This window comes from Ammospiza caudacuta, chromosome 7 (genome assembly GCF_027887145.1).
Source record: "Ammospiza caudacuta isolate bAmmCau1 chromosome 7, bAmmCau1.pri, whole genome shotgun sequence".
Taxonomy (NCBI): domain Eukaryota; kingdom Metazoa; phylum Chordata; class Aves; order Passeriformes; family Passerellidae; genus Ammospiza; species Ammospiza caudacuta.
Window position 1 is genome coordinate 8,364,011 of NC_080599.1, and position 20,366 is coordinate 8,384,376.

Here is a 20,366-nt window from a genome sequence, read left to right on the forward strand (position 1 = left end):
CAGCTGATTGTGTTTGTGCCCTTCTTTCTCTCCTGCCTTTCTTTGCCTGCTCTGTTTCTCTCTCAGTGTCTCTCTTGACCCAGGGCAGCTCCCACCAAAGACCCTGACCTGATTTAATTCCCACTCCAGGAGCTACAACAACCACGGGTGAAGCTATGAAGGCTGGCAGTGAAATGTCACTGTAAGATCTTGCTCCACTTGGCCTTTTTCTCCTTCTTCAGAGCTTTGCCTTCCAGGGCAGGAACATCTTTTCCTGGCTGGGAACTGAAATTCCCACCCCTGGGAGTGTATGCCATGGATCCCAGAGGGGCATTCCCGAGGCTCCCAGGGTGCTACTCCTGCCGTGCCTCCCAAGGAGCTGTGCAGGGCAAGGGGACAAGGTCCAGCAGCTCTGTTGGTTCTGCAGTGCCACAAGGGCCACTGGTTCAATGAGTTTCCCTACTGCCAACAGCTGTTCCTTGGTTCCCATGATGCCCTGCTGTGTAACCATAGATATTTGGTGCCATGAAGTTCTTCAGTGTCACAATGGCCTCCCTCACTCCATGAGCCTCCGCAGTGTCACAATGGCCTCCTTGGATAGGCAGTGTCACTATGGACCATTGCCTCCATGCAGCCTTGCTTGGTCACATGGACTCTTTGGTTCCATGAGGTTCTGGGGGTGTCTCCATTGTCTCCTTGGATCCACAGTGTGACAATGGACCACTGGATCCATGTGGCCCTGCTGTGTCACCATAGCCCCTTAGTTCCATGGGACCCCAGGGTCACAATTGACTCCTTGCTTCCACATCGCCCCCTCAGTGCCAAAATAGCCTGTTCGTTCCATGAGGAACACAAATGTTTTGTAGCAACTTTGAAAAATCGTGCTTAATACACCTGGGAACATCTGTTTACATTCAAGAGAGAGGTAAAAGGTGAGGATGGCACCAGCAGCTTCATCTGAACAGAGATCCAGGGAAAGGACAGGGACAGAGAATTCAGCTGCAAGACTCAGAGAATTCTGTCCCCAGAGACCATTTCTGCTCACACTGTCCTTTGGAGAAAGGTGACATCATTCCAGGCAGCCTGGACTGAGCAGGTGGTTTCTGAGCTGGGTTTGTTTTTCAGGAAACCCACTCAGGCTTTTCCATTTGTTCTGGTTTGAAAGCAAAATGAGAGAGAGACTCAATGTCAGAAATACAATTTATTAGGAAAAAAATATCAAAAATCATGCAATAATGCAAAAGAAAACACACTGATAAAGTCAGTATATAACCTGTCACTCTGTTGGTCAGGGTGTTGATAGCAGTCCAGTTGTAGTAGGGTGTAGCCTACCTCTGAAGACCCAGTGGAAAAGGTAGCTGTTGCTCTGGGGAATCCAGTGGAAAGGCAGTTTGTTTTGTCCCAAACCCCAGATAATATCCAGGGGGGGGATGCTTAGCTCTTCCCCCCTGGGTGGAGCATCTCGCAATGGGCTGATATCATTCTATAAGTCATGAGGTGGGTCCATTAAACAGAAATGGCTCCTGGAGGGCATTATCTCTGAGTCATGCAGAAAGGCATTGATGGGCCTATTAACAGGAGATAAGGAATAAAACAATACCCCTCCTGTTTCTACTGCTCTTGAGGATGGGAATAGAGTACATCTTTATGTTGTAACCTAGCTCATCTCTCACCAATGGAAGGGTGGGACAGAATAACTTCATATTTGGTGTCATTTCATGCTCTGCTGGGAGTTTCACGAGGGCTGGTAGTGCTGTTGGCTTCAGGAACAGTTTGGGTAATGGCTGTAGGACTGAGGGCTGGGAAAAAAACCAGAACAGTATTCTTGTATTTATAATCTTTTGCTACATGTCCAGTTTTCCTGCAGTTATTACAGTTTCCACTGCCTTTATTACATTCTGTATTGTGGGGAAGCACGTTTGCTGACACCAGCATTTCAATTGCACCCTGGCTGGAGTCACAGTCTGAGACTGCCTGGCAAAAACAAGCATCAACCATCTGAGCAGTCGTCGGCTCAGGGTCAAGGGGGAGGCTGTGAAGAACCTTTCTGCAGTCAATACTGGCATTACAGAAAACTAATTTGCTAATAAGATAATCCTGGACCTTTTTATCATCTACCTGTTTTTCCAAGGCTTTCATAAGGTGCTTTATGAACTTGATATAGCTCTCATCCGGGCCCTGGTGAAAGTCAGTGTCGGGTGTAGAAGCATCAGGTGTTTGGAGGAGGGTGGACCGTGCAGCGCCTTTGAGATTTTCCAGTACTGACTGGGGGATGACTTCAGCCTGCTACTGCAGTCTAGTACAGTCTCCTTCCCTGGTAATGTGGTCCATTGTGAGGTGTTGTCGCCCTTCCTCCCCAACATAACCTTTTGGTAACTCATTAACTTTATTTATCCAAACTCCTTTCCAGAAAATAAATTCATAAGGAGACAATATAATTTTTATACATCATTTTAAATTTTGTGGTACCATTGTGTGGGTAGTAAATGGCAGTCCAGTGGCAGCCTTTACTAAGTCCTTCATTTCCCTATGGAGGTAGGGAATCCAAGATTCAGGTGGCACCTGTGCAGTATAAGCAGGGGCCAAAACCTAAATGGGAATCTATTCCCTATGGATTCCCATTTAGGTTTTGGCCCCTGCTTATACTGCACAGGTGCCACCTGAATCTTGGATACCACCTCCCAGTCCCCCTCCTTTGCAGCTTTTCTCCGCATCCTCTGCCAAGAATCCTTGGGCTTATCCTCACTCTCAGATAAGCTATCACTCTTTTCCTCTGTAGAGGAGGCAGGTCTGCTGGCAGAGGCGCAGGCCTTTCTGCCACCTGGCAATGCCTGGTGTTGAATGCCTTTGGTAGCCAAAATGGCTTCCTTCCAGTTGGCCCCATGTCTGGTTCCAGTGATGTGGGAACTGGAAGAGGCTGGACTGGAGAAGGGGCCTGAAAATAGAGAGGTGAAGCCCGTGTTGGGGAAGAGCTTTCTGATGACAGGGGAGGGACCCAATGCAGTGGTGGAATTCAACATTAAGGTGAGACCCGTCACAGAGGAGGCACCTGGAGCAAAGGCAGGAAATGGGGATGAAGGTGGGAGGGAATCTAAAATGGCGGTCTCTCTAACAGGAGTATTGCCATTTTGTGATTTATAGGAAGGAGGATTAGAACTAGGGAATGAAGGAATGTGGGTGAGGGAATATTTCAAGGCAGCATGGCCACTACCATCCTGAGGAGAGGACAGAAAAGGAGGGGAGATGGCAGACAGCAGATGGCTTGTCTGTGCCAAAGGGCGGGCTCCATCTCCCATCCTGTTCTCAGGGAACCTGGGTTTGGGAACGTGGAGGGCGGGTTGAATAAACCAGGGCAAAGGGTTGGAATCATGAACTCATTAAATGATCCTATAAATTGAATGAAACAACAGATAAAATTTCCCAACTTTTAAAACCCTTTGTGTTTGTAAAATATAAAACTTTTCCCCGACAGCATCCCAAAATGATAACTGATAGATAGAATCAACAGAGATATCAGGAAGCTCCTCAAATAACCATGAACAATACCTTTTAAACTCCCTTCAGAAAATTAACTCCCCTCTAAATTTAAAACTCTCCAAAACTTAACAAAAACATCCTTTTCAGCTTGGGAATGAGTATTTCCCGTAGCTGCCCCCAGTGGAAGAGGGAATGCACACCCACAGGAGCAGAAAATCAGAAGCCCTGGGAGCTCTCTGCCACTCAGTACTCACTCTCAGTCTCACAGGCACAATCTCCAGCCAAAGTGGGGCTTGTGGGAATGTCAGAGAAGCTGGTCCCACGGATGTTGAGGGGATTGTCAACTTCTTCTTCAGTGAGATTCCATAAAACTGGAGTCTCACTTCAGTGTTGTGGCTGACCCAAAGGGGTACAGCTTCCAGTGACGTCTTGCTGGCAGGATCACTGCTGGAGACACTCACAGGGACCTCAAGGAATGTGGTTCCTCTTTGGGCGCCATGTGTAGCATCATGGCCCTACTGAGGCCCTTGGAGCGTCCAGCACTCATGAGCCCAAACCTCACTGCTGCCTTAGAAAGCTGACAGAATGAGCAGGATGGGTCTTCATATGATCTCCAGCAAACTGGGTTTATTGGTACAGAACAGGCTACACAGCTGAACAGGATCCAGGGACGAAGGCAGGGTGTAGACTAAGGGAACAGGGCCTTATATGGGGTAGTGAGGGTGTAGCTGAGGGTCAGGGTCCAATGGATATGGGGGAAGATGGTGCAGAGGAGGGGTCAGAGCTCAGGTCAGCCAATAGGAAACAAGGGTGGCGGAATACAGCAAACTAGGGCCAATGGAGGGACGGAGAGAGAACTTTCTAGGGCCAAACAAAAGTGGGCAACAGGTGTTGAACTAGGGTAATTAGGCCAATGGGGTAACCTAACGTAACATAAATCAGCATGTGTCTGCAAAGATCAATATGAGAAGAAAGCATCTCACCCTAACCTGAAAGCCTATTCCTCTTATCTAGAACCAGTCCTCCATGTCTGGGGGATTGAGACTCTGATGGTAGGCCTCTGGGCCTCCACACATCCTCACAGCTGGCCCAGGGCACGTCTGGAGTGCTCTTGGTGGCAGCTTGGGCTTGGCACACACTTGAGGAGGGTGTCTGTTTTCAACAGGGAGCTTAGGAGTTTTAGAGTGCTAACAGAAAAGAAAAAAAACCCTCTTTGCCTGAGACCAGCCAGTTCTCCAAGCTAAGCTGATGCCAGGTGAGTGAGGAGAGACAGGATGGAGTTTGGAAATGTGAAACAAGGCTCTCCACACTATGTCAGATCTCAAGACACAGCTTTTCAGAGCAGGCCAGAGCTCCTTTCAAAGTCAATATCAGTCACAGAATGCTGCTATCATTTCTTCTCTAAATAGAACCATACACCCTTAAAACAGGAATGTGGATTTATTAGAAGCTCTTTGAAATATTTCTCCGTAACAATAGAAAAAAAACTTCCTAGTGAACTGCACTACAGTAGAGGGAAATCAAGGCAAAACCATGGTGTGTCAGGACTTGCTTGATTCTAATGAGCCCCATGGTACATTTGGAGCTGAGCCCTTGAATCTCAAGGTCTGAGAGGAGATTGCACAAACCTTTCCAGGAGTCAAAGACAGAAGAAAACCCCAAAGTGTCTCAAAGCATGAATGAGTCCCACTGAGATCCCTCCCCAAACATGCTCCTCATGACTCCTTGTAGGAGAGAATTGGAGGCCAGATGGCACAAAAACCTCTCAGAAGCCTCATTGAGGAAAGGAAATTCCAAAGCACCTTAAAAAGCTTAAAGCACCTAGAGAAATTATTATCTCAAAGTATTAATGAGTTCCACTGAGTGTCAATACAAAGCTCTCAAGGGACTTGTTAAAGCAGATAATTGAGGCCATGATTGCACAAATCTCTCACAGAGTCTGTATCAAAAGGGAAACACCAAGTAACTTAAAATAACTGAAGTACCTTGAAGCATTAATGAGCCCCACTGAGTGTTGTTACTGACAGAGCCTCTCCAGGGACTAATTACAGCAGATAATTGGAGGTCATGATTGCACAAAGCTCTCAGAGACTGCAAGGCTAAAGCAAAACCCAAAGTCCTTTGAAAAACCTGCATTACCTGCAGGGAGCATTAAGGAGCCCCCAGGACCATTCCTGAGCAAGGCTCCCCAGGGACTCCTTCCAGCAGATCCTTGAGGCCATGGGATGTGGGCTAGGGAGGGATGCTGAGGTCAGGACAAGGGGCTGACAGTGCCCAGCCTGGCTGGGGCTGTGCCAGGAGGCCCCAGGGCCTCACAACAAGGTGTTTCCTCACAGCCCTTGGTGGCACAGACCTTGCTGTGCCCCAGGGCACCAAGGCTTGGCTTCTCTTTGTCCCCACCTGCCATCAGTGCCTCCAGTTCTCTGCTCTGCCTGGGGCCTGTGGACACTTTCTCAGTTTTGTCCCTCAGTGGGACCCATTACAAGTCCAAGAAGTAAAAAAAAACTTTGGAGTTGGATTTTGACTTGGAGTTCTGGTGAGGTTTCTTCAGCTCCCTCTAAGGGACTGATGTTCAGGGCCTTAGCACAAAGCCCCAGAGGCTCATTAAAGTTCTTGTCTGTGCTGCTGAGCTGGGCTGGGCTCCTGGCCCAGAGGCAGCTCCTGGTAAACAAGAAGAGCTTCAAAAGCACATTTCTCTTGATGAGCAGCTCTTCTGCCAGCCCAGCAGGGCTGGGGCACTGCCTGCAGCCACCCTGGGCACAGCACAGAGGCACAGAGAGCTTCAATCAGTCAGGGCTGGGAAGGTGCTGAGAAGTGCCTGGGGCAGAATCACTGCCAGCCCTTGGCACAGGAACCTCTGGCTGTAGGACAATGCAGCTGCAGTTCCTGCAGTGATCTCCTAAAGCTGGAACATCCCAAAGCCTACAGACTCTGTGAGTACGTTCTCTGATTGTCTCTTGTGCAGAGGAGCCAGGGGTGCCCAGGGCTGTCTACAGAGCAGGGTCCTGCAGCCCAGGGCTCTGTGCTTGGGCAGGGACTCTGCTGCCTGCCAGGGACAGCTCTCAGCCAGCCCTGGCAGCTGCTCCCAGCACTGGGGGACAAGATCTGGGTGGGAGGAGACAGCTGGTAAGGATTGGAAGTGTTCTCCTTGTGTGGGGAGGATGCTGCATTGTTCAGGACTGCTCTTAGCATGGCATTTAACTGCAGCACATTTCCAAGTAGATTATACAGGGAGCATAGCAAGGCAAGGGCTGCATGAAAGGGGATATCCTGCTTTATTAATCCACTACTCTGGGTTGGAAATTGCACATAGATATTCATCTCTCAGTTCAGGTTGAGAAAAATTTAAAAAATTCTCTCAGATCTGAATAAAGCAGGCAGCAACAGCAATCACCACAGGACCCCTTAGAGGCTGCATCCGTGTCATTTTTCCAGTCTCCTTGGGGTTACTCTGATGTTGCCATCAGAGCCTGCAGAGCGAGAGCTGCCCCTGGGCAGTGCCAGAGCTGGGAGGGGTCTGCAGGGCAGAGGTGAGCCCCCAGGGCTGGGCTGGGCTCTGGCAGCACCGGCAGGGCCCAGCCCTGGGCACAGGGAAGCAGCTGCTGGCAGGGAGAGCCCTTAGCAGGTAGTGGGGGGAAAGTGCCCCCAAGCTGTGCTGGGATATTTAAAGTCCTCTCCAAGCCCAGATATCCCATCATTTATTTTTTTACAGATCACCATGTAAAGACAGCACAAATGTCCAACAGCAGCTGCATCAGACGCTTCCTCCTGCTGGCACTGGCAGACACACGGCAGCTGCAGCTCCTGAACTTCTGCCTCTTGCTGGGCATCTCCCTGGCTGCCCTCCTGGGCAACGGCCTCATCATCAGCGCCGTAGCCTGCGGCCACCACCTACACACGCCCATGTTCTTCTTCCTGCTCAACCTGGCCCTCACTGACCTGGGCTCCATCTGCACCACTGTCCCCAAAGCCATGCACAATTCCCTCTGGGACACCAGGAACATCTCCTACACTGGATGTGCTGCACAGCTATTTTTACTAATCTTCTTTCTTGCAACAGAGTTTTCACTCCTGACCGTCATGTGTTACGACCGCTACGTGTCCATCTGCAAACCCCTGCACTATGGGACCCTCCTGGGCAGCAGAGCTTGTGCCCACATGGCAGCAGCTGCCTGGGCCAGTGGCTTTCTCAATGCTCTTGTGCACACAGCCAATACATTTTCCCTGCCCCTGTGCCAGGGAAATGCCCTGGGCCAGTTCTTCTGTGAAATCCCACAGATCCTGAAACTCTCCTGTTCCAAATCCTATCTCAGGGAACTTGGACTTCTTGTGGTTACTAGCAGTTTATCATTTGGTTGTTTTGTGTTCATTATTTTCTCCTATGTGCAGATCTTCAGGGCTGTGCTGAGGATCCCCTCTGAGCAGGGACGGCACAAAGCCTTTTCCACCTGCCTCCCTCACCTGGCTGTGGTCTCCCTGTTCATCAGCACTGCAGCATTTGCCTACCTGAAGCCCCCCTCCATCGCCTCCAGATCCCTGGATGTGGCCCTGTCAGTTCTGTACTCAGTGGTGCCTCCAGCCCTGAACCCCCTCATCTACAGCCTGAGGAACCAGGAGCTGAAGGCTGCAGTGTGGAGACTGATGACTGGATGATTTCAGAAACAATAAACTGCTTGCCAATTTCAGCAAATCACTTCTAACAAAGTCATATTTGATACTTTCTGTTGGTTTGCTTGTGGAGTATTTTTTTCCTTGCTTTAGTTTTTTTAATATTTTCCACAAATAAATGTCATTGTTTGTACCATTATTCATTGTGTTTCTCTCCACCTTCCCTGTGGCCACAGACTGTGTCAATGGGGGACTGCACTCTTGGTGTATTTAAAGGAAGTAAAGGACGTCCCAGCAAAGTTTTCACCAGAGATGCCCTTTTGTTGCCTTCTCTGGAGCTGCAGCAGCAATGTCTGTGTGCAGAGCTGGGGGCAGATCAGTGCTGGCCCAGCAGCTGTGCCCAGCAGCAGCAGCAGCACTTGGTGTTGCCAGTGCTGCTGCCATGGCCCTGCCCCGCTGCCCTGGTGGCCCTGGTGTTGCTGTAGGGCCTGAGTGCTCTCGGGGCTGGGCACAGCCCTGGAGGTGGCAGTGCCGGGGCTGCAGCAGGGACAGGCCATGGGCACTGCTGGGGCAGCGCTGATGCCTCAGGCCAGAGCCTGGGGGCTCCAGGCTCCTTGCCCAGACTCTCTCAAGAACACGGCCAGGCCAATGCTCAGCACAGAAAACCCCCGTGAGAAGCCACAGGCTGGCTGTGGGCAGGCTGGGGAGAAACAGCATGGCTGGGGCCTGGGACAGATGGGAAGGAGCAGCAGAGCAGGGACTGATCCATCCCCAGTGCGCTGTACAGCCCAGGGCAGTGTCCCAGAGCGTCCTCATGGAGCTGCCAACAACATCCCCCCTCTGCAGCCCTGGCCTCTCCCCCAGCTCACACAGGTGCCCCATCCTTGCAGGCACAGACACAGCAGCACTGGCTCAGGAGCCCCTGTTTGCATTGCACAGAGCAGGGGAAGCACCCCCATGCTGTTGGTGTGGGGACATGAACCTGAGGGAGCACAAATGCCATCAGCCCCTGGGGCCAGCAAGGGCTGGGGGATGGCAGGGAAACCACCCAGGTTTGTCCTGGCCTCTGCAGTCAGCCAGAATGTTTGTTCCCATCAGCTGGGAGTTTCCTGTGCCACTGCAGACGCTGTTGCTCAGAGCCAGGGCTGCCTGGCAACCCCCCAAAACTGCCCTGAGCATTTCCTTGGCTTCACCTTTGCTTTCTTTACTCTTTCCTGGTACAAATTTCTTCCTATTGCCAACTCCAGGGCTCCTAGAACTGGACACAGCACTTTAGGTGCTTCCCAACAAGTGCTAACACAGGGGAAGAATCACTGCCCTGCTCCTGCTGGGCACATCCTTCCTGATCGATAGGAGTGCCACAGGTTAGACGAGAGAAATGGTGGGGAGAGGGTGGGGACAAAGTGTTATTGATTGTCAGCCATTAAGGGTCTTGACTTTCATATCTGTTCTGACTGCACTAGAAGTTGCTTGGGGTCAATATCAATTGGACATTGCTGATATCAACCTATAAACAGGAAAAGTAACCACGACAAATTTATTCTCACTGCATTGTTTTCAATAGAGTTTTTTGCAGTCTCAAAATGGTCTCCTTGGTTCAATGAGGCCTTGAAGGGTCAAAATGCTCTCCAGTATTCCATGAGGCCCTGCAATGTCACAGTGAACCTTGGTTCCTTGAGTCCCACATTCTTCCATGAATCCTTTGTTCCATGGGGCCTTTTAGTGTCACAATTGTCTCCTTGGTTCCATGGTGCCACACTCTTCCACACTTGCCCTTTGGCCAAACAGGGCCTCATAGTGTCCCAATGGACACCTTGGTTCCATGGTTCCATGGGGATGCAAAGTGCCACAATGGCCCTTTGGTTTCACAAGGCCTCAAAGTGTAAAAATGGCCTCCATGGTTTCATGAGGCCGTGCTGTGTCACAGTGGACCCTCAACTCCATGATGCCCCATAGCTCAGCAATGGCCTCCTTGGTTCCACAGTGTCAGTATGGCCCCTTTGTTCATGGAGCCCCAGAGTGTCACTGTGGTCCCTTGATTCCATGAGGCCCTGCCGTGCTACAATGGCCCCTTGGTTACAATGGGTTCCAAAGGCTCATAATGGTCTCCGTGTTTCCATGAGGCCCTGCAATATCCCAATGGACCATCGGTTCCAAGGGGGCCTGCAGTGTCACAAGGCTGCCTTAGTTTGACAAGGCCCTGCAGTGCTTTAGTGGCCCCTTGGTTCCATGAGGAAAAGCAGAATCAGAATGGCCCCTTGGTTCCATGGAGTACCACAGTGTCACCATGGTCCCATTGATTCCATGGAGCACCACAGTGTCACCATGGTCCCATTGGTTCCACAGGGCCCCACAGTGTAACAATGGACCTTTGGTTCCATGAGGTTCCAAGGCATCACAATAGATTTTGGTTCTGTGAGGTTCCTCAGTGTCTAAATGGCCCCTTGGCTCCATGTGGCCCCAGTGTGTCACAGTGCCAGGTGGTTCCATGAGGCCCCATAGGGTCAAAATGTTCTTCTTTGTTCTGTGAAACCCTACAGAGCCACAGTGGACCCTTTGTTCCATGAGGCCCTGCTGTGTCACAATGGACCCTTGGTTCCATGAGCTTTCACACTGTCAGCAATGGTCTGAGTTCCACAGGGTCACCATTGATCCTTTGTTCCATGAGGTTCTATAGAATAACATGACCGCCTTGATTCCAGAAGGTTCTGCAGTGCCACAATGGACCATTGGTTCAATGCAGCCCCAAACTCTCACAATGACCCTATGGTTCCATGAGCTTCCAAACTGTCAGCAATGATCTCCTGGGTTCCATGAGGCCTTGCTCTGATACAATGGACTCTTGGTTGCATGGGGTTCCACTGCATCACAATGGATCCTTTGTTCCATGGGGTTCCAAGTATCACAGCTGGATCCTTGGTTCTGTGAGCCTCTGCTGTCACCAAATAGCCAAAATATCAGAATAAGACTCCTTAATACTAATCTGATGTTAAAGAGAGCATAATTTATTCAAGCCTGAGGTGCAGCAGGTGATGACTCCTGACGTGGACAAGTGACTCTACCAGTGTATCGCCTATATACAGTCCCTATGTGTGTATTATAATTTACCCATTTCCATAAAACCCACCCCAAGTTCCCAGATTCAGCCCTTGCTTTTTCTATCACTGCATTCTTGAGCCAGATGTCTTCATCTACTCTTCCAACCATTCCTGCTGGGAAGGGAGCCCCTGAATGCCTTGTTTCTCTGCTCAAAGTTCATAGGCACAGTAAAATTTGAATTACCCCTTTTGGTATCAAGGCCAAGGCTTTGTGTGGGCAGGCAGAGGCAGGCAGGAGGCAGAGCTGTCAGCAAAGGAAGGGCCCAGCCAGGTGGGGCAGCCGGGGGATGCCGACAGCCTGCAGGGACAGAGGTGCAGGGCAGGGACACCGTGGGACAGCCTGGGCTGCAGGTGGCACAGGGATGGGCAGCAGCTGCAAGACAGCCCTGACAGAGCCAACTTGGGCAGCACTTTGGCCATGGCTGCTGGGCCTGGGCCTGAGGCCAGGAGAGGACAAGTGACCCTTGCAGGCCTGGGGCCTCATTGCCTCCTTGTCCCTGCTCAGCAGCCTGGCAGGGGTTGCCCCATGCTCCTGCCCTTGCCATTGTACATCCCCACATGCCAGTGCCCATCCCGGGAAGAGCCCGGAGCAAGGAGGGAGGGACAGATCTGCCGGGCCAGGAGCTGGGGCTCAGGCCTTGGCCCTTTTCATTCCTGAAACACATCCAGTGGTGCCCAGCACCAGAGACACCTTTGCCTTGCTTGTCCCCAGCTGTGATCACTGCCTCCAGTGTTCTGCTCTAACTGGAACCTGGGGACACTTTCTCAGTTGTGTCCCTGACAGGGATCTCTTTAAATTGCAAGAAACGTCAATGTTTCAATAGAACTGAGTTCTTGATGGTATTGTGACATCACTGAGAGGGCTGTGACATCCCAGAGTAGGGTCTGAGGTCATAGAGTAGAGTGTGCCATCATAGAGGGTGACTCTGTGGCATCAGCGAGTGGGTTGTGACATCACCTGGTGGCTGTGTAAGATCATAAAGCAGGCTGTGACCTCACAGAACAGATTGTGACATCACAGGGTGACTTTGTGACATCAGTCTTTTGTGACCTCACAGTACTGCTGTATGACATCACAAGGTGACACAGAGTTGGCTCTGTGACATCACAGGGGCTGTGTGACATCACAGAGATGGCTATGTCACATCACAGGGGCAGTGTGACATCACGGGGGCAGTGTGACATCACAGGGGCTGTGTGAGGTCCCTGGGGAGGTCACTCTGCCCCGTCCCCCCTCACAGCTCTCCCCAGAGCAGTCCAACCCTGCTCGTCACAGCAGGGTCCCCTGTCCCCCCGGGTCCCCCCACCCCCAGCCCCGCAGCCTCCCCCAGAGGATGTTCCACGAGATCGACCCCAGGGCCTGACACGGGGACAGGGGGACGGGACCCTGGGGGTGGCACAGGGGGACAGGGACCCCCTGGCAGCGTCCCCATGTCCCCCAGGGCCAGAGCATGGGCCAGGGCTCCTTCACCCTGCTACCAACGAGGCCTTGAGAGTGCTGAAAAAATCCCCAGCAAGGGATCAGCAAAAACCAGATTTAATATTAAGGGACAGCAGCACAAAGTTCCTTGGCAAGAGTCACTCTGCTGGTGACTGGACACTTCAGGCACACCAGGGAAACAAAGACACAACAAAACCAAACAGAATCCATGCAATCAAACCAGAAATTACCTGAGAACTGTCCGTGTGTGTGTGTGTGTGTGTGTGTGACACAAGGACAGTGAGGGCAGGGATAAAAGGAATATGGCCTAAAAGCTTCACTGAGCTCAAAATTAAGAGGACTTAACTTATACCTTAACTGATACTTTCAACTTCACAATTTAGCAAAAGAGCAGAGCATAACAGCATTTAACCTAACTTAAACATATGAGTTTGCAAGTTAACAGAGGAATAACACTTAACAATATTGAACTTAGCTTATAACTTATATTAAAGGTAACAACTTCGCAAAAGAACAACTCTCATCAGCAATTAACTTCACTTAGACCTTGTGATTTTACCTTCCCTACAGACCTGACTGACTCAGCTATCCACGGCACTCCAGCCCCTCAGAGAGCAGCATTTCTGCCACATTTCCCCAGCACAGGCACTCCTGTGTGCACACAGACACAAAGAGTCAGTGCAAGGCACCTGTGAGCAATTCCCCTGAGGGCAGACAATGCTCCCTGTGGATGCTTTGGCATCTCCCCAGCAAACGGCAAAGGGTCGAGCCTGAAGGAGTGGGGGGATCGGCCCAGGCTCTGTGGTTGTTGGGGATCCCCAAGTGCAGCAAATGGGAGAGTTCCCGGCTGGGAGAGGCCCCACTCAGAGGGAGTGGCTGGCCCAGGAGAGCTCCAAGGGCTCCTTTTGGAGTGCTGTTTGCAGGGCCCCAAGAGAGGGGCTCCAGTCCCAGCAATGGTTCATCCTGGCCACACTTGGCACCAACACCCTTCTTTGGCAGTGTGAGAACAGGCATGTTGTGCCACTGAGGGAACAAAAACAGTTCCCAGGGCTGCTCCTAGAGAAACCAGGAGCTGGTTGGGCAGCAGCAGTGCCTGGAGCAGACAGTGTTTGTGATGAGCTGCAGAGGAGCTGAGCCCAGGGCTGTTGGCCAAGGCTGAGGCCCAAGGAGCATTTCTCAGCTGGCGGGGTGGCCTGAGAAGGGGAGGGGGGAATGCAGCAGCACAGGGCCCATGGAACCAAGGGAGCATTGTGACACTGTGGGGCCCTCTGACACCAAGGGACCATTGTGACACTGTGGGGCCCTGTGAGACCAAGAGACCATTGTGACACTGTGGGGCCTCATGGAATCATGGAGACCACTGTGACATTGCTGGATCTCATGGAACCAAGGGGTCTGTACTGATGCTGTGTGACTCCATGGAATGTAGGGATGATTGTGACACTGAGGGGCCCCATCAAACCAAGGGTCCATTGTGACATCAAGGGGCCTCATGGCACCATGGAGACCATTGTGACACTTTGGGGTGTCATGGGACCAAGGGGCCATTGTGACACTGTGAGACTCCATGGAGCCAAAGGTCCATTATGACATTGCAGGGCCTCATGAAAACATGGGGAGACCATTAAGACACTTCACACCCTCATGGAACCAAGGAGCCATTGTGACACTGAGAGGACTCATGGAATCATGGAGACCATTGTGATACTGCAGGGCCTTATGAAACCTAGGGGCCATTGTGACACTGCTGGACCCCTTGGAAACAAGTCACCATTATGGCACTGTTTTTATGACCCCATAAAAACAAGGGAACACAGAACAGCTCTGGCTGGTTTGGCCTCCCAGGGACCATCTGACTGGTTCAGCTGACCTTAGCATGTTGAGGGTCTCTTCTCTTCTGCTGCTGAAACACTGGGGTCCATGTTTTCCTTCCTATGGAAATTATCTTCTCCTCCTCCAAGCACCCATGACCAGAATTGGGATTTCACCTCCGAATTTCCTTATATCCAGTGATTGTTCCAATGGGAATATTGCCAGGAGAAGTCTGTCTTGCAGTGGTTTCACAAGGGTCACTTCCCATCTGTCCTCAAACCACTGGGGAAGGCTCCATGCTTTCCTTCCCATGGAAAAGAACTGTCCTGCTTCTCCAGGTGCCCATGGCCAAGATTGGGCTTCCACCTCCAAAATTCCCATAATCCAAGGACTGCTCCCAGACAAAATCTGCCATTCCTGACAAGTCTGGCTGGCCTTGGCCAAGTCAGTCTCTCACCTGCCTTACAAACATTAGGCTCTGTGCTTTCCTTCCTATGGAAAAGAACTGTCCTGCACCTCTAGGCACCCATGGCCAGAATTGGGATTTCACCTCCAACATTCCGTATTCTGATAGACTGGAGGAGATTGTTGGCTTGAAACATTTCATGTGTGGGGAGGAAGGGGCAGGTCCAGCCTTGCCCTGCCCTGGAACCACAGCCCTGCCCTGCCCTGGAACTCCAATCCCCCCAGAGCCTCTATCCCAGCCCAGCAGTGTCTGCCAGTCCCTGGCACAGCACAGGCAATGCTCCACAGCCACCTCTGCAGCCCCAGCCCAGCTCCTGAGGGACCAAATGACTCCAGGTGCCACCTGGGGGCAGGGCCCAGGAAGACCAAGGGGAATTGAAGGCTGACCAAATTGGAATTTCCATCTTACCAGTGCTGGAATCCAGGAGCTGGTACCTGTGTATGAGCTTCTCTGGATCTTTTTTGCCTTTCTCTCTTTCTGTGTCTTCTTCTTCTGTTTCTGTGCTCCTGGAAATGTTGAGTAACTTAAAATTTAACAGGCTTAGAGTTTGTGAAGTTGAATGGGCCAAGTCAATGCTTTCAGAAGTGTTTTTTGTTGACTGATTATCTGTCGTAGTTTGACATGAGAAGAATTTTAAAAAGTAATACAAAACTTTTTGTGTAACTGACAATCTGTTAAACCACTGAGATACTGAAAACACCTCTGTTAAACACAAATGTTAAAGACAAAGAAACCCAGGAACCTCCTCTTTCTTTTCCAGTCAACAAAGAAGCAGCAAGCCCTGGCCCCCATCTCAACCAAACTAAACCAAACCAAACCAAACCAAACCAAACCAAACCCAGGAACCTGCCATGGGCTGAGCCCCTTCCTCTCTCCCCAGGCTGCCCCGATCCCCATCAGCCACATTCTAACCAAACCAAACCCAACAACTACCAAACAGGAAAACAAGAGGCTACAAAACCCCAACCAAAACAAAGCTAGGCACAACTATTAAAATCTTACCTACAAGTCCCTTTCCTCCAACACAACTCAAACAAAAAACTCCTACAACCCACAACCCATACAAAATAACCCTACAACTAAAAACTTAAACACAAAAAAAAAGTCAAAAACACACCATAAAACCAATCCTAACACAGCCAAACCACAACTTCCACCACAACTTACTGGCAGGTCAGGTGTCAGTCCTTTCAAAACGTCAATTCTCCCTTGAGTATAGGAAAAAGGCAAAATATAAGCATATAAAAAACAATATGAAACCATCAAAGTCAGTAAAGAAAAAAATAAATCCCAAATAAAAAAAAAGAAGAAAAATTACCTAAATCTAAAAACTATAATCCTCTTATAAACTGTAAAGAAAAAAACTCTTTTTCTTTAAAACACAAAAAACTATTTAAAATATTTTCAAAATAATATCAAACAAAAACCTCCATACTAAAATAAACAAATGTTAAAATAACTGGAAATTCATCAAAAATTTAAACAGGAAAAAAAGTCCAGTATCCTCAAAAGAAAATCTCTATTCTCAGAGATAAAAATAATTTTAAAAGTAAATAATAAAAACTTTTACCTTTAAACAACTCATCTTTTAAACAATACCCCATAAGTCAACATGGCCCATCAGCAAACTGTAAAAAAACTTGTAGCAATAAAAAAACCTTCACAATAACTAACTTCCGCCAGCAACTGCTATCCATGACCAAATAAAGAACCACAAAAGCCCTATTTTTTCCTCTTGTAAAAAAATCTCAGTAAGCTTAACACCAAAACTTCTCTCTCAAGGTAGTCCTGTTCTAGAAATAGTAAACTAACTAGAAATTTTAAGTTCTGTTTCTCCACATTGTCAGTAAAAAGTTGTAAAGACAAAAAAAAGTGTAATAAAGAGTTTATTTTAATTCTTTCTACTTTTTTCTTTTTTAATTTACTTTTAATAAAACTCCTTTATACCTAATTAAAATTTTAGGCCTACTTTACCTTTCTTGTAATCCAGTCTTAAAACAAAATACATACATAAATAATTAACCAACAATAAAACCCACCACATTCACAAATCCATTAATTAAGAAATCTCAATATTAGAAAAATCTTGAATTAACAAACCAAAACCACTACAAAGTCATAAAGAACCTTTTGCCAAAGTTTCTCTGATTTTGTAAAGTTACCAGTAAAAGCTGTTTGGTTGTTTTGAGCTCCTGAGAATCTCCTGTTGGTATTTCTCTAGGGAGTCCAACTCACAGTACACAAACAATTGTAATTCCTTTAAAATGTCTCAGTGAGAGATTTGTTTCAGGGATGGGGGTCAGGGCTTGTGTGTCCTGCTTGGCACAGCCCAGGCAGGGCTTTCCCAGCCACATTCCACACTCCATTGCCCAGCTGGAGCCGCTGGTGCCTCTGAGTTGTGCTGCCCCAGCCCCAGGGACGCTCTCCTTGTCTGCCCATTCCCCCACGGTCTCTGGGCAGGGATGGCCTCAGTGGGGGCTGCTGACATCCTCAGCACCTTGGAGGCTGCTGCTGAATTTTCCCGCTCCAGAGGCTTGTTCAGCCTTCATTGCTTCAGTGCAGGAATTCAGTGTCCCAGGACTCATTACCATTCAGAACAGCTAAAAAGCCAAGCCTCTGGGAATAATTTGATTTAGGTGTTCAAATCAAATGTGTGGTTAATTAGTCATATTTCAGAAGCCAATTCAATGTGAATACCCTGAATTTAAAAAAACAGCAAGAAAATATTTTTTTTAGGTCCTGTAATTTTTTTTTTCACTAGTAATTCATTGAAATGTGCAATCTCCAATTGACATTGAATCCAAGTACCTCCTCATGCAGTTTGACTGGGTATGAATATCAAGACCTTTCATGGCTGACAATCAATCAGACTCTGTCCCTACCCCCACCCCACCATTTTCCCCATCCAAGGCTGGCACTCAGAGCAGCCTTGTGCAAATCTGAGGTCCCTCCAGCCCACACTGGACCTAGCCAACAGACCACAGTTGAACAGGATATAACTTAATAAAAATTACACCATTAAAATAAAAATCACACAATTACAAACTCTTCCCTGAGCTATGTGCAATGTCCCAGCATGTCTGATGAGTCCACTGTTCACAACTTATTTGCATACTAAAATTAATTTTTGACTAATGTGGTTCTGTGATAGATATAAACACAATTAACTTCTTGTATCAGGATTCTTGTCCTGGACTGAGGACAGAACAGCTCAAACAATTCCTGATTTGCAAATCTATCAGTGGTGAATGGAGAAGGGAGGTCAGGCTGCTCTTGGTGTTGAGGAAATGCTGAAAGCAGCCTGACTCATTTCATCTCCTCATGCCCTGACTGATCTCCCCTCTTTCCCCTTCCACCCATCGGCTTTTGTCCCCCCCCAGCCCCCCAGTGAAGAGCCTGGCTCTGTGTTCTCCATCTCCTCCTCGCTGGCACTGCCAGGCTGGGATGAGGAGCCCCTCAGCCTTCCCTGCTCCGGGCTGGACCAGCCCAGCTCCCTCAGCCTCTGCTCACAGCCCAAGGGCTCCAGCCCCACCTTGGATGCCCTTCCCAGACCCTGCTCCAGCTGCCAGACATCTCTCCTGCCCTGGGAAACCCAACCCAGGCCACAGTGACCTGGATAGTCCACGTCCTTGCTGTCCTGGTCACACAGCCCTGGCCCCTTGTCCCTGTGTCAGGCTCTGGGGTGGATCCTGTGGAACATCCTTTGGTGGAAGCTGTGGCTCCAGGTGGGCCGGGGGGATCCCGGGGGACAAGGGACCCTGCTGGGCATGAACAGCATTGGACTTGTTGGGAGAAACTGTGAGGGGGAGCTGGGGCAGAGTGACCAACCCAGTGACCTGACAGAGCCCTGATGGGATGTCACACAGCCCCTCTGCGATGTCACACAGCCCCTCTGGGATGTCACAGCCTGCTCTGGGATGTCACAGACCATTCTCCAATGTCACACAGCTGGTCTATGATGTCACACCAGAGTCTGTGATGCCATAGTCTGCACTGTGATGTCAGACCTCTGCCCTGTGATGTCACAGCTGGATCTCTGATGTCACAGAGGCAGACTATGATGCCATGGCTTCTTGATGACCTCACATAACCCACTCTGTGATGTCATAGCCCACTCTGTGACCACATGTTACCAGATGATCAATTGTCTCCACCAGGTGAGCTGACACCTGGAGCATGTTCTCCACAACCCCAGGCCTGTGGAAACCACACAGTGCCCATTGTGTGAGAAGGGGAACTGGAAGTTCAGCAGCCTCAGTGTCCTGCCAGCTCAGCCACGCCCACTGGAACATTGGGATCCACGACCACCAGGGACCACCAGGGAGACCCCCAGGACAGGAGAATACCCGGGTAAAGGGGAGGGAAAATATATTAATGATTTTGGGGAAATGATTATCATATGTATTTTTAGTCCTGGACAATCAATGAATATGCATGCAAAATACAGAATATAAACAGAAACTTTCCTGTACTCAGCAAGCACAGCTTTGGGAGGAGCTCCCCCGTGCATCCAGCTGAATAAAGAATGCTGCTTCTTAATGCTACATTGGGGTTAAGGAATTTTCTGTTTTACTAAATTTTTGGTAACACTCCCACTGCCAAGGAAAGCTCAGTCTGCTGCTGTTCACAAACAGAGAAGGGCTGGTGGCAGATGTGGGCTCAGAGGCTGCCTGGGGCACAGTGACCATGAAATAATGAAGTGTTCAATGTTCTGGGAAAGAGGGAGGGGCAGCAACAAAAATTCTGCACTGGAAATAGGAAGGGCAGACTTTGGCCTGTTTAGGCTGCAGATTTGGGGAACACCAAATCAGGTACTGATTGCTTTAAGGGAAACAGCCCTTAACAACAAAGGGGTCCTGGAAGGACGGACACATTTTAAGAAAGTAATCATAAGGGGGAAGAAGCAGCCTGTCCCAGTGCGGCAGAAGATGAGCTAGTGAGGAAAATGACTGGCCTGGCTGCCCATGGAGCTTTTCTGGAGACTCAGGGGTGGAAAAAGGACCAGCAACTCAGGAAGTCTTTAAGCGTGTTGTTGGGTCATACAGAAAGAAAAGCTGAGAGTTGAAAACTCTAATAAAACTTAACCTGGAGGGTTCAGCAAAAAGAATAAAAATGTTTTTATAAAAAAAATAATAGCAAAAAGGAGGAGTAGGAGAACCTCTACTCTTTATTGGATGCAGTGGAGAATATAGTAACAAAAGATAAAGAAAAGGCTGAGCTACTTTACCCCAAGTTTGTTTCAATTTTCAATATTAGGAGAGGATATCCTCAGGACAAGTGTTCTCCTGAGCTGGTAGATGGGCACAGGGACCAGAACAGCCCCTGTAATCCAGGAGGAAGCAGTGGATGACCTGCTGAGGCACTCAGATGCTCACAGGTGAATGGGATCAGACAGGATCCATCCTAGGGCAATGAGGGAGTTGTAGATGAGCTCCCCAGGCTGCTCTCCATCATTTACCATCAGTGCTGGCTCAGCAGGGAGCTC

At 49.4% G+C, this 20,366-nt stretch overlaps 2 protein-coding genes across 2 annotated transcripts in view; both read left to right on the forward strand.

Annotated features, from left to right (window-relative positions):
• LOC131559625 (zinc finger protein 345-like) overlaps window positions 1-20,366 on the forward strand; it is a 740,983-nt gene that overhangs the window by 233,895 nt on the left and 486,722 nt on the right. The gene's annotated exons all lie outside the window — the stretch shown is intronic.
• Window positions 7,192-8,109, forward strand: LOC131559847 (olfactory receptor 14J1-like). The gene has a single exon (XM_058808355.1). The coding sequence runs from the start codon at window positions 7,192-7,194 to the stop codon at window positions 8,107-8,109; it is 918 nt and encodes a 305-aa protein (XP_058664338.1).